This window comes from Sus scrofa, chromosome 1 (genome assembly GCF_000003025.6).
Source record: "Sus scrofa isolate TJ Tabasco breed Duroc chromosome 1, Sscrofa11.1, whole genome shotgun sequence".
Classification (NCBI taxonomy): Eukaryota; Metazoa; Chordata; class Mammalia; order Artiodactyla; family Suidae; genus Sus; species Sus scrofa.
Window position 1 is genome coordinate 68,527,871 of NC_010443.5, and position 12,666 is coordinate 68,540,536.

General features: G+C 30.5%; 1 protein-coding gene across 7 annotated transcripts in view; it reads left to right on the forward strand.

Moving 5' to 3' along the window:
• GRIK2 (glutamate ionotropic receptor kainate type subunit 2) overlaps window positions 1-12,666 on the forward strand; it is a 628,363-nt gene that overhangs the window by 475,785 nt on the left and 139,912 nt on the right. For all 7 annotated transcript variants that reach the window (XM_021073336.1, XM_021073356.1, XM_021073366.1 and 4 more), the window contains one exon: window positions 2,683-2,906. In XM_021073336.1, coding sequence (XP_020928995.1) covers window positions 2,683-2,906 — 224 coding nt within the window. The remainder of the gene's footprint in view (window positions 1-2,682; window positions 2,907-12,666) is intronic.

Consider the following 12,666-nt stretch of genomic DNA (forward strand, 5'->3'; position numbering starts at 1 on the left):
AATTGTTCATAGTATTCTCTCATGGTTTTTTGTTTTTCTGTAGTGTTCATTGTGACTTCTCCTTTTTCATTTCTGATTTTGTTTATTTGAGTTTTTTCTCTCCTCTTCTTGGTGAGTCTAGCCAGAGGTTTATCAATTTTGTTTACCTTTTCAAAGAACCAGTTTTGGTTTATTGATTTCTTCACTTGCTTTTTTTCATCTCTATTTTATTGATTTCCTCTTTGATCTTTATGATTTCCTTCCTTCTGCCGACTTTAGGTTTTGTTTGTTCTTTTTCTAATTCATTTAGGTGTTGGGTTAAGTTGTCAATTTGAGATTTTTCTTCTTTTTTCAGGAAGGCCTGTATTGCTATGAATTTTTTCAAACAATTTCTTTTATAATTAAAAGCAGACTTTGCAAGTTTTTGTTGTTTTTTTCCCTTTAATATTTGGAAATGAAGGGTTTTTTTTAGGCAATACTAAGTAACTTTTAAAATTTGATGTGTGTCTAGTCAATCTTATTAGTACATGCCTATAGAACAACATTTTTTTGGAATAATGTAGTGGTTTTGTTTTAATATGTAATTTGAATTGTTTCCTAACATTTGTTGATATATATTATGAATTAAAAAGTGTTTTATCAGTCTAAAGCATATTCTTACTTATTTTTATGTGGTGAAATTTGCTTTTCATGTACCTAGGAGAAGGAAGTCAAAAGGTTAAGTGGCACATGATAAACTGTGCTGAATTCAGTCACCAAAACAGGGGAAGAGCACCACTCTATATTGTTGCTATTTTAATCTGGAATCCTTGTTTCTTAAATTATCACCTTCTTCCCTTAACAACTTGTTTATTTTTTCAAACCACCTTTGCTCCCTTTTCTCTGTCTGAGAGGAAGTGTTGCCTCCTTTGTAGAACATAGTCTACCTACATGAACTCTGCCTGTAACCCTCTAAATTCTGAGACTGTAATTTATCAATACCCGCCCTTGCCTCTATATATTTCCCTTCTCTCCTCTACAAACTCTCATAAATGAATGAATGAATAAATGAATAATGTCTCTATGATTCCATTTCTGGTTTCTGGGATGCATGTCATGGTTAGTTCTAGGTATAGATTCCAAAAGTTTAGGTTTATGTCCTTGGTTCCAGTGCTCAATGAGGTCTATGACAATGAACAAGTTTTTAACTTTTGTGGTTTCAGTTTCTTTATTTGAAAATAAGAATGATAGTAGGATTGTGTAAGAATCAACTATAACAATTCATGTAAACGTTTTTAAGCACAGCGCCTACTGCATTGCAAATGCTTAAGCAACATGAGCAATTATTATTGTTAAATTGACATTCCTATACTTATCAGTATGAAATATGATTATAATATTCACAGGACCCTAAAGATCTGTTTTTCCTTTCTGGTTTTAGGAAATTTATTTATCTTTACATTGCTGTTCTCAAAGATACTCCGTCCAAGCATCTCCCAGCTCTAACTCCAACACACAAATGCACACAAAGACATACTCAAAATAGTATGCTTCAGAGGAACAGGTTCAATCCCCTGCCCAGTGAAGTGGGTTAAAGGAACCAGCATTGCCACAAGAGCTGTGGCATAAGTCACAGCTGTGGTTCAGATTCAACTCCTGGCACAGGAACTTACATATGCCCTGGGTGCAACCAAAAAAAAACAAAAAACAAAAGAAAGGCATACTCAAAATAATATTGTCAACAAACTTAGAGAAGTTTTTTCTTAGAGAAGTTTTTTCTTTAAGTCCCTCAACAATACCTGAAGCAAGGAAACAAATAGTAGGAGACCAATTTCATTCCGTTGTGTATCTTTCTGTACCTCTTTAAGGTAAACATATCTTATATATTCTCTGAAAGCTCAGTATGCTTATAAATATAAAAGAAATGTAGAACTATAGGTTCCCATTATAGATTGGAATAGATGCCTTTTTATTTTAAAACATTATAATTATTTCTTTCAATATGTAAGAGCTTACATTCATCCCTGACAGATGGTTATAACATGGTGAGTGAAAAGCATTAGTAATTTAACATATTTAAGCTACCGTGGAAAATTAGCAACTTTGCGAAAATTGAAAAACTCATTTCCTAATGCGACTTAAGCAAGGCTGCAAGGATTTTCATTAAATAATATAAAACAAATTAGAGAGAGAGAAACAAAACTCAGGAGCAGTAAACACAATCACATTAAAAGATGATTCTCACAATGTTAACTATTTAAAGACTAAAATATTTGAACTATATATTTTTAAAACCAAAAGATATTTTGATTATCAGCTAAATAATTTGAGGTAGTTACTGTTATTATTATTTAGAATTTGACCAAAGTATTTAGAATAGCATAATTGATAATGTTTTTAAAGTTTAGATTAAAAGCACTTGTGATCAGATTTAGTAGCATAATAATTCAGGTACTAAATGTACAGTTCCTTCAGTTTTTTGATCATATACATTTTTTTCTTTTCTGTATCTACTTGCAATAACTGTTGATTTGCTAATCTAGAAACCCATAGAAATGAGAGCCAGAGTATATCAGATGCCTCACTTCAGAGTAAAGAACGCTTTAAATGTTAACGTGACTCAGGCAATTCTTAAGTGTAAAGTCCTTGTTTTGTTTAATTTTGTTTTTACTTTCTTGTGACTTAGAATTATATATTTTCCTTTTTTATGTTTTCTCTCTACAGAAAGCTGACCTTGCGGTTGCTCCACTGGCTATTACCTACGTTCGAGAGAAGGTCATCGACTTTTCCAAGCCCTTTATGACACTTGGAATAAGTATTTTGTACCGCAAGCCCAATGGTACAAACCCAGGCGTCTTCTCCTTCCTGAATCCTCTCTCCCCTGATATCTGGATGTATATTCTGCTGGCTTACTTGGGTGTCAGTTGTGTGCTCTTTGTCATAGCCAGGTAACATGCTCACTTTTGTGATTTTTTTGGCAATTGTTACCTCCTTTTTCTAACTAATAATTGTCAAAAGTCACAATCAATTTTACTTTTCTTTTTCTTTATTTCCCATGGGGTGCTGGAGAATAATGAACTTTTAACAGTCACATAACTTACTAAAATATACACTGATGCCTTTTTGGGCAGAAAGCATGCTGGTTGTGTCAATAAGCTATAAGTATGGTAGAGTTTACTCTTCTTAATTAGAAGCTAGAAACAGTTCAGATTACTATAATATAAAATTTATTTCCTCATTTTGAAAATTTCTCTTGAACCAGACAGCAAAACAAAATGTTTTACTAATTTGAATTAATAAAATAGTTATAAGAAAAAACAAAGTGGTGAAATTTAAAAGGAGGTTTTTTAAAAAATAAACCAAAGCTAATTAAAAATGAGCATTTTAAGTACAAAAAGACTACCATAATTTTCTACATAAAATTTGTAATTTTTTCTTTCACAGAATAAATATCTCACAACAAAAAAACTGTTTTATGTTGTTGACATGTAAGATGTATTTCATAGGATCAGAAATTCAAATGCCCAAGTGAAAAATACATTATTTTATCTTTTTATAATGGCCTTTAAAATCTATGATTTACCTCAATGCATATTGCTTTGGCTACATTATTATTACTCTGGAAGTAAAAATTTATAATCATTTTCTATTTATGCTTACCTCACTATCAATTTTTCAACAGATCGATTATTTCAATATGATTTATCTTCTTTTGCCTTTTTTTTTGCCTTTTTGCAATTTCTTGGGCCGCTCCTGCAGCATATGGAGGTTCCCAGGCTAGGGGTCCAATTGGAGCTACAGCCACCGGCCTACGCTAGAGCCACAGCAATGCAGGATCTAAGCCCCATCTGCAACCTACACCATAGCTCACAGAAACACTGGATTATTAACCCACTGAGCAAGGCCAGGGATCAAACCCACAACCTCATCGTTCCTAGTCGGATTCCTTAACCACTGAGCCATGACGGGAACTCCTTCTTTTGCCTTTTTAAGACAATTAAAACTATCCCTGGTCTCAGAGCTCTATTGTTACTTGAACAACTTTGAAAGTCACATGTCATTATTGTCTTTGAATTTTTATTCTATCAGATATCGAAAAGAAACTCTAAATCCAAGATGAATTATAGTTCTACAGATAATTTTTTCACATAAATAATAATACTTATAATGTATAACTATAATATTTTTGGCCTTAAATTCAAATTTAAGTGTCAGATATGTAGGTAATCTTTTTAATTACCTTATGTGGGGTCTTCTGACCAATTATCACTAAGGATATTTGTTCTTTCTTGAACTTTATTAAATGAAGTCATATATTTTTTTCCTAGCAGTGAAAAATCCTTATTCTATTAAAAAAGAATAAAATCAATTTTAGAAGTAGCATACTCTAATATAGCTTCTTGTATTTATATTTTTATAATTATAAAATATATTTCTGATATATTTATACAAATGTATTATAGAGACTTATATAATTTTCTGCCTAATAGACTCAATATTAGCACGGGAGTCCTTCAGAAAGTTATCGATCATATTTGACTGAAAATTTATATTGGAACCATATATGCATACAGTATTTGTAGTAGTATAGTAGATTTGAGTTAAAAATTTTATTTGAACTTTAGAGTTTTTCCCCTAAAATTAAAATTTGGAGTATGAAGTTCATAAAGTATTAGCTCCAGATTTTTCCATATATTGTACAAATAAAACAGCCTTATTCTTGAGTATCTTTGGACCAATTATGTATTTTTTTATAGTGATCAACACAACCATCTTGTTTTATATGAGTTCAGAGAAGTGAGTTTATGGATTACATCTTAAATAATTCAATGGCTATGGAGCTCTGCAGCCTGCCCACAGAACAAATACAAAGAATAAATATTCTGAAGTATAAAAAGCCTTTCTTGGTGTCTGCAGGTACATCTGTTTCCTGTTAATCAAATTAACAAAGTTCTCAGGAAGAATATAAACAAAGCCTAGAAGAAAATGTCCTTAGACAGTTGTGAGGCAATTATGTGGGCATCAATCAAGGTGAATTAAGCTAATAGCAGTTTCCAAGGAATCCTAAGCAGAGACTATTGTGTTACCTCAAATCCAAATTAGAAGTTTTAGATAGTCCTGATTTTCTGAGTGTAAATCTTCTGAAATTAGATTCAAAAGCAAACACTGGAATATCATTTTTTTTTCCAGTTTGTATTAGCAAATAGAGGCCTGTGGTATGGATATGCGCTAATCTAACTTCTAAAAATTTCTAAAACTCATTTTGATAAAACATCAAATAATGTAATAATGCCTGTGCAGTTATGATAGCCTGTATTAATTTTACATCAAAGAATGTCATCCATGTCATTCTCTCCAAGGACATAACATTAACTGGTATGCTATTTTCAGGGTCTTAGAATTTTAGAATATCATTGTTGTATTTTTCAGTGGTTAAATGAATGGATTTAAAAATGATTCTATTTCAGAATCTTATTCAATAATGTGACAACCGTTCTATATGTTTTGAAAAATTAAGTTTAATATTCATTTATGGGTAAATTAACAACTATTCTATTAAATAATAAAAAGGTAGAATATTCTATGTGAATTAATAAATAATATCAGATATTCTTGGTATAGTAATACATAATATAAAAATCAGTTCTTTATAGATTATCTCAGAATTTTTTCTTCACTTCTCAACATTCTTATAATCTTCTATATTGTCAAATTAAAAAGCACATTAAAAACCCTGATTAAAAGAAAATTTCTTGAATATTATTTATTTAAATTTTAAAAGGAACCTCCAGAGCCAAATAATTTTTGTATAAGTAAAATTCACTCTGATGTGATATTGAACTCTTGCTACCATGAAATAAGTTTGCGATGTGTGAATGTCAACAAAATATCTAAATTTCAAATGTAGAACTGAATTACCTTTCTAACCTAAACAATGTCATGATTATTTGTTATCAAGTCATAATAAATATAGCATTTTTATTTTGCCTAAGAATAGAGATTGTCTTATGTCATACAGAGATCACTGATGAAATTATTAACCTCACTATTGATATCAAAGTAAATCCGGCATTTTCCTTATGTATATTATTTGTTTTTATCTCCATAATAATTATAGAGAAAATAAAATTATATTAAAATTTTTCAGATACCTGTTCTATTTTCATGGAAATTCACAAAAATTAAGTTATAAAATATATACCACTTTAACAAAATAGATGTTTATTAATTATTGGGTATTACATCACATTGAATTCTAAGAAATAATGTAATATCTACTTAGAATTAAAGTATATTTATCTCAAAAATAAAATACAATAAATGATTTAAATATTATTAAAATTTTTAGATAGCTTTACTTTCATTTTGATCACCAACTGATATTATCCCAATTATTATTGTTACAGTTTATCTTACATATCTTTTTAGCTACTAAGCCATACCTTTAATTTGTTTTCTGTTTACACTTTAATTATTACATATATCATTCACTCAGTCATATATATATTTTTTTTTTTTTTTGTCTTTTGAGGGCTGCACTTGTGGCATATGGAAGTTCCCAGGCTAGGGTTGAATTGGAACTCCAGCTGCTGGCATGCACCACAGCCACAGCAATGCCAGATCCAAGCCATGTCTGTGACCTACACCTTAGCTCACAGCAACAGGATACTTAACCCACTGAACAGGTCAGGGGTCAAACCCATATACTCATGCATCCTAGTGGGGTTCATCATTGCTGAGACACAATGGGAACTCCAGTCAAATATTTCTTGAATCTGATAGATAATTAAGATAATAGATAATTAATAGATAATTAATTAATAGATAATTAATAGATTAATTAATAGATAATTAAGATTCCATAAACTATTAAATATTAATTTATATCCCTCACCTGTTTATTCAGCAAGTATCTACTGGATATCTATAATGTTCTGAGAATTATACGAGATGTTTTAGATCAAACAAGGCTGGATAAACTCAGCCAATGCATTTATCTGACAATATATATATTGGCCTTGAATAAAAGTCATGAAAATATTTATAGTTAGCCAGAAAATTTTAATGAATTTCATGTATTTTAAATATAGTTATATAAAAATGCATTGCTGTGTCTGTGGCATAGGCCAGCAGCTGCAGCTCTAATTCAGCCCCTAGCCCGGGAACTTCCATATGCTGTAGGTGTGGCCCTGAAAAGCATAAAAATTAAAATAAGGTTAAAAAATGAAAAATAAAAATGATATGACATATTTCACTGAAGAGAAATATACAATTATAAAAGAAATAAGACATTAAGCATATTGTTAGTTATCATTAGAATACTAGGTTTGAGGCTTATTGAATATCTGATATATCATAGTATTAACAACCTAAAATTTGTAATAAATTTATGTGATGTGATAATTATTAGTTTTTATTATTTTTAAAGTTAAATTTAAAAGTAAATTGTGATTGTGATACCTCTTTAATATTTTCTTTCACTCTTATTTTATTAAAAAAAAATCTAAAATTCTTGAAAATGCTCTAAATTTTTTTAGCGAGTGTTAAAAAAAAATGCATGGTTTTATTTGTCTTGGCATGGTTTTACAATCCATGATCTCTTGCAAAGAATTGCTTATTTATAGCGTAATGACATAATCAGCATGCTTATCTGAATTAGCTGAGAACTCTTATTTAAGAGTAAAGATGAACCTGAGGTACTGCATTCTAGACATAGAATGTCCTTATCCTAGGTATTCTAACGATAGGTCTTGGCTGATAGAGGATTGGGAAGAAATCTTGTCCATGTTGGGCTTGTATTTAATCATATGTGCCCCGAAATCTTTTTCCCTCTCTTTCTATTCTTTTTTTCCTTTGATCTAGGTATGTTAGTATAGAGATGGCAATTAGTATATAAAAAGTCTGCTCAGGGAACCCACTCTTTACACTACTGAGATATTTTTCACCTTGCTTCAAATATTTCCTTTGTTAAAAAATTGATAATATTTATGTAATAGATAACTATTTATAAAATGAGTCAATTTAAATTCCCACAATATTAGAGAATTTCAATTTTTCTTTGAGCCAAAGTTGTCTCCGAGACAACCAAACCTATTCTGAAATTTAGCATGTAAATCTTGGTCTAGGGTCCTTAGTAGGTGGGTATACAGAGATAAATAACTGAAGATCAAATTTAAAAGAATAATAGTATACACATCTCCCTCCAACAGGATTGATACTTAATGATTATTCACTAAGCATATAAGGATGTTGCATATTTTGTTCTGAGATTGGCATTTTAAAATTAAATACAAATAAACTCTGGATAAGAAAAATACTATACCAAGTGAAGTGCTAATTTCTGCTAATAATATTATTAAGCAGAAATTTCTTAGATTACTTACATGAACAAATGAATATGCCACATTTGGGAGAAGAGTAAAAGAAGCCAAGCAATATTGACTAACCTGGCCTTCTTAGCAAGAAGAGTAAATCAAAGAATACTCAGTGTGTTAAGTAGATAACATTAGTTTTTCTAAGTCAAAAAGAATGTAGGAATGTCTTTTATGAGTTTGTGCTGAATTACTTCACATGGTTTTTAGGATATTAGAATATCAGCTACTGCTATTGGATTAAGCTACAGGGGAGGAAGGGACCGTCTCCCTAGAGTCTGCTCAAAGGTTTATTAGTACAAAATGACTGCCGGGATTGTTTTGGCTCTAACATGGTCTGCAGTCACAGGACGACAAGGCTATTGCCTTATTGAGAGTCCTTATACTTGCAAAAACATTCTATATCTCTCTTGGAACTCAGAGGTAAAGATGTTCTAAACATAGTGTTTTTGATGGCTTAACTGAGTTTAGAAAACCATGTCCAAAGTGCTTGCGTTAACAGCTTTGATTTTGGCTCCTGACTAGTGTTGCAATAGCTTTTATATTCCTGTCACAGTGATGGGTGACATTTAATGTACAGTGAAGGGCAACAATGAATTATTATGCACTTGGAAATGGATTACTGTTTTGGTGGGATGTTCAATGTTACACTAATCTGCTGTCAAAAAGACTGTTGTCACGTCGATATGAAATGCCAATTTTGTTGTGTGCCTTTGCCACCAACTTGCCCACCTCTTACTAGAAAACCATTTCACTTGAACTTCTCCATAATGATTTTAGATATATTTTACTTTTTAGAATATTTTCTACTCAAATTAATTGCAGGGAAGCCTATCTGGTATTCCTCTTCCCATTTAGAAATTTTCCTAGAATTTAATGAAAAATTTGGTTTGAAATAGTGCTTTTCTGCTAGTGTGCCCTTCACACTATTAAAGTGATTATTATAATTAATTATACTAAAAAATACCTCAATTATGGACCTAAAAGTCAACATTCAATGAAACTAAATGCATTTTCAAACTACGTTTCCATAGAGATTGAGGCTACTTCTATATTAACATATCTTTTCCACAATCGTTATTTGGTAAATCCATTATAAAATGGTAAATCCATTATAAAATAATATTATTCCAATAATATTCATGGTTGAAAAGTAGAAAAGCAGTCACTAACCCAGAAAAAAGTTCTTAGTTTTTTTAAATAGTACAACCAAACTAATAGAAACTAACTTGAATCAGTGACTTATTTTCATCTATTGTGAATATGGTATCTACACAATTGATGCAGCAGAGATTCTGACCAAAATTATCTGTGTATGGTAAAGAAGAAAATCTCAGTCATCATAAGAGAAAATAAATATATTTTCTACTTCTCAATTTTCTAACCATGCTAGACATTTATGAGACCAAAGATATGATAAAAATTGAGTAAACAAAGACAATTTAAAATTAAAGTGATTTTTCTGTAATCTTCTGTATTCAAATGCTCATTGCCATTTTCTTTTAAAGATAATTATACTTGAGTATCTTTTAGAAGTTTCTACATCTCTTTCAAAATTATTTTTCACATATTTTTTTATTGTTATGACAAAATTAAGTATAAATACAAAAGCAGAATTTTGATAGCTCGTTTTTATTTTTTTGTATCCTAAGTTATTTACCTCTGTGTCTTTACTTGCTTCTATCACTGAATTGAATTCAAAGACTCCTAGAAGCAAAAAAGCTGCCTTTGTCTAGTCATTGCAAGTGTGTTCATTTAGTAAATATCTTGGTCGAATGTTTATTAAATTGTTATATTTACAACAAAAAATGGCACACCCCTGTTCTTAATGAATACTTTATAGAATATGTAATTTCATTTTACACACACACACACACACACACACACACACACACAGACTCATACACACACATACCTCCTGATAAGAAGCAGTACTTTCTAAGAAATTATTTTTCTCTTTGAAAGATTTGGAAAAGGAGTTGTAGTGGCTCTTTGGCAGTTGCTACCATGTCTCTTGCACATTTCTTATTAGCTAAATCAGATTGAAAAGCTAATAGGACAAGAGCAATACTATGAATGGGTTGTTTCTCTTTCTTTTTATCTTTTCTTGCTTTGCTTTCTTTTCCTTTCTTTTTTTTTGACCATTAGAAAGAAATTTTTTGAGGTGACTTTTAAGAAAGAACCAGTAAGATTAAAAGAACTCAGAATTTTTACCATCATGCACTTATTCTTTTTTATTTTGCAGTTTCTAGGTGGCTACTTCCCCCATAGCTGCAGAGTACTGTGGATTGCCAGAAGCTGACTCCCTAGCTTGTTTTGCCCGTGTAGAGTCTCCAAACAAAATTGAACTTCCTAATTTCCATAGCCATCAGGAAAAGGGCCCCCTGGGACTTTTGAGAGTTTTGTCAGCCTTTTAAGAAAGGTCTTCACCATCTGAAACTATCCCAGGAAAGACAGTGTCTATTTAAAATAATTTAACAGTGTTCCTTATAAAACATTTATGCTACAGTGTCTAGTCAAGAGGGGCCAGTGCTTTTACATAAACATACACCTTGAAACAATGGAGTCTGTGCAGGAAGCCAGTGGAAAAAAAGATAATGAGTAAAAAAAGAAAGATTTCCTAGGGGTTTATTTCTTTCTATAAATGTTTGTACAATGATTGAGAGTACTATTCTCAAAAAGGTAGTCATGTTAGGAAATGTAGAAAAATAGGTCAGTGTTTTTTTTTTTTATTTTTCTTTTAACAGTAAGCATAGCACCTAAATTAGTAACATTTTTACTTGGATAAAGCTGTCCCTTTGTTGTAAATTCTTTTGTATAAGAGTTCTTTTAGATGGATGCTTTCCTGTATAGTCTTGCACTGGGCTGTTAGTTTATAAGAAGGACAAAATTGAGAGAGAAAAGGAAGAAAACTAATATATACTACATATCAACAATAGCCAGGTTAATTTCACAGCCATGAGGAGATTAATTTATTAGCTCCTTTTTTTTAATAACTGTTTTATGGTTTAAGGAATGAATAGATATTATCACCCCCCCCCAGATGAGATTAGAGATGTTTTCTCTTTGTTTAATGAAATTATTGTTACACTTTTAAAATTCTAATTTATTATAGGGAAGAAGTTTTTTGAAGGAAAAGAAAACAGATTTAGAGGGAAACCGACAGAAAAGGAACTCGTGTATCACTTGGTTCATTTTGACTATCTTATTAAAGTCATCTTCCACCTTTTTCTTTTAAGATTTCAGAAAAAAAGATCTTGGCTACTTTTAAGAAAATATGTAAAATAATACTATAGTTAATATTTGTACTATGTGTTAGTGGCATATTGTTTTATAATAACAAGTGATTACTTAAAGGTATCACCCTACTTCCCTTCACTTAACAAGTGTCTTTCTCTTCAGCTTTGCAAATAAGAAAGATTAAAAAATATTTCCAATTATTTAGGCGTCTAAGCAGGAGACACAAGCCACACGTGCAGATTTACACTATAAACCTATTCTCTAGAAATGCTAACTTTCTTCCCCTGAAAATTACTAGCTGTGAATAGTAAATGAGTTGAACCGTATAGTGTGAGCTTTTCTGGAGACTAAAAATGCTATTGATAGTCTTAATTTTTTTAAATAATTTATGGATGTGGGAGAAATACCATCAATATTGAATGAAAATGTATGGATACAGTGTTTAGTGGTAATTTATGACTTTATTTTTTCATGCTATGTAAAATAATGCACTCTATCCAAATAATTAATGAGTAGGAGATATAGTGTCATCAACCAGTGTAACTTCATTCATTAGAGCATGTCACAACACCTTAATTGCTATAATTTTTTACATTCCATTACATAATTATATCATTCAAGTTAAATTGTTTTCATATCAATCCTGTTGAGTATATATATGTACTTTTTCTTAGGGAAAAATATTTGTTTTCTCAAATAGCATTAGGAATTTTAGTATGATACTTGGATGGAAAGAGCTTGAAAGAATATTTTTGTATATAAATAGGATTAGTAAAACAACACAGACTATTCTATTGGTTTTCAATATCTACAATTTTAAATATTTTAGTTAACCATTGCATAATAAGAAACACCATAAAAATGTGATGCTATTTCTGTAAGAAATATATTGATTTTAAACCTGTTTTTGAAATTTTGTTTGGAAGGCAAGAAACTAATCTGACAGCCTTTATAATAAGAAAACCTTATTAATGAAGTAATTATACATATATACATTTTAAAACTATGGTAATTCTTTCTGTCTTATCTAATGCACATGGGATTGAAATAAGATTTTAGTTTTAGCACTTTATAATGAATATAAAATGTCGTTTCC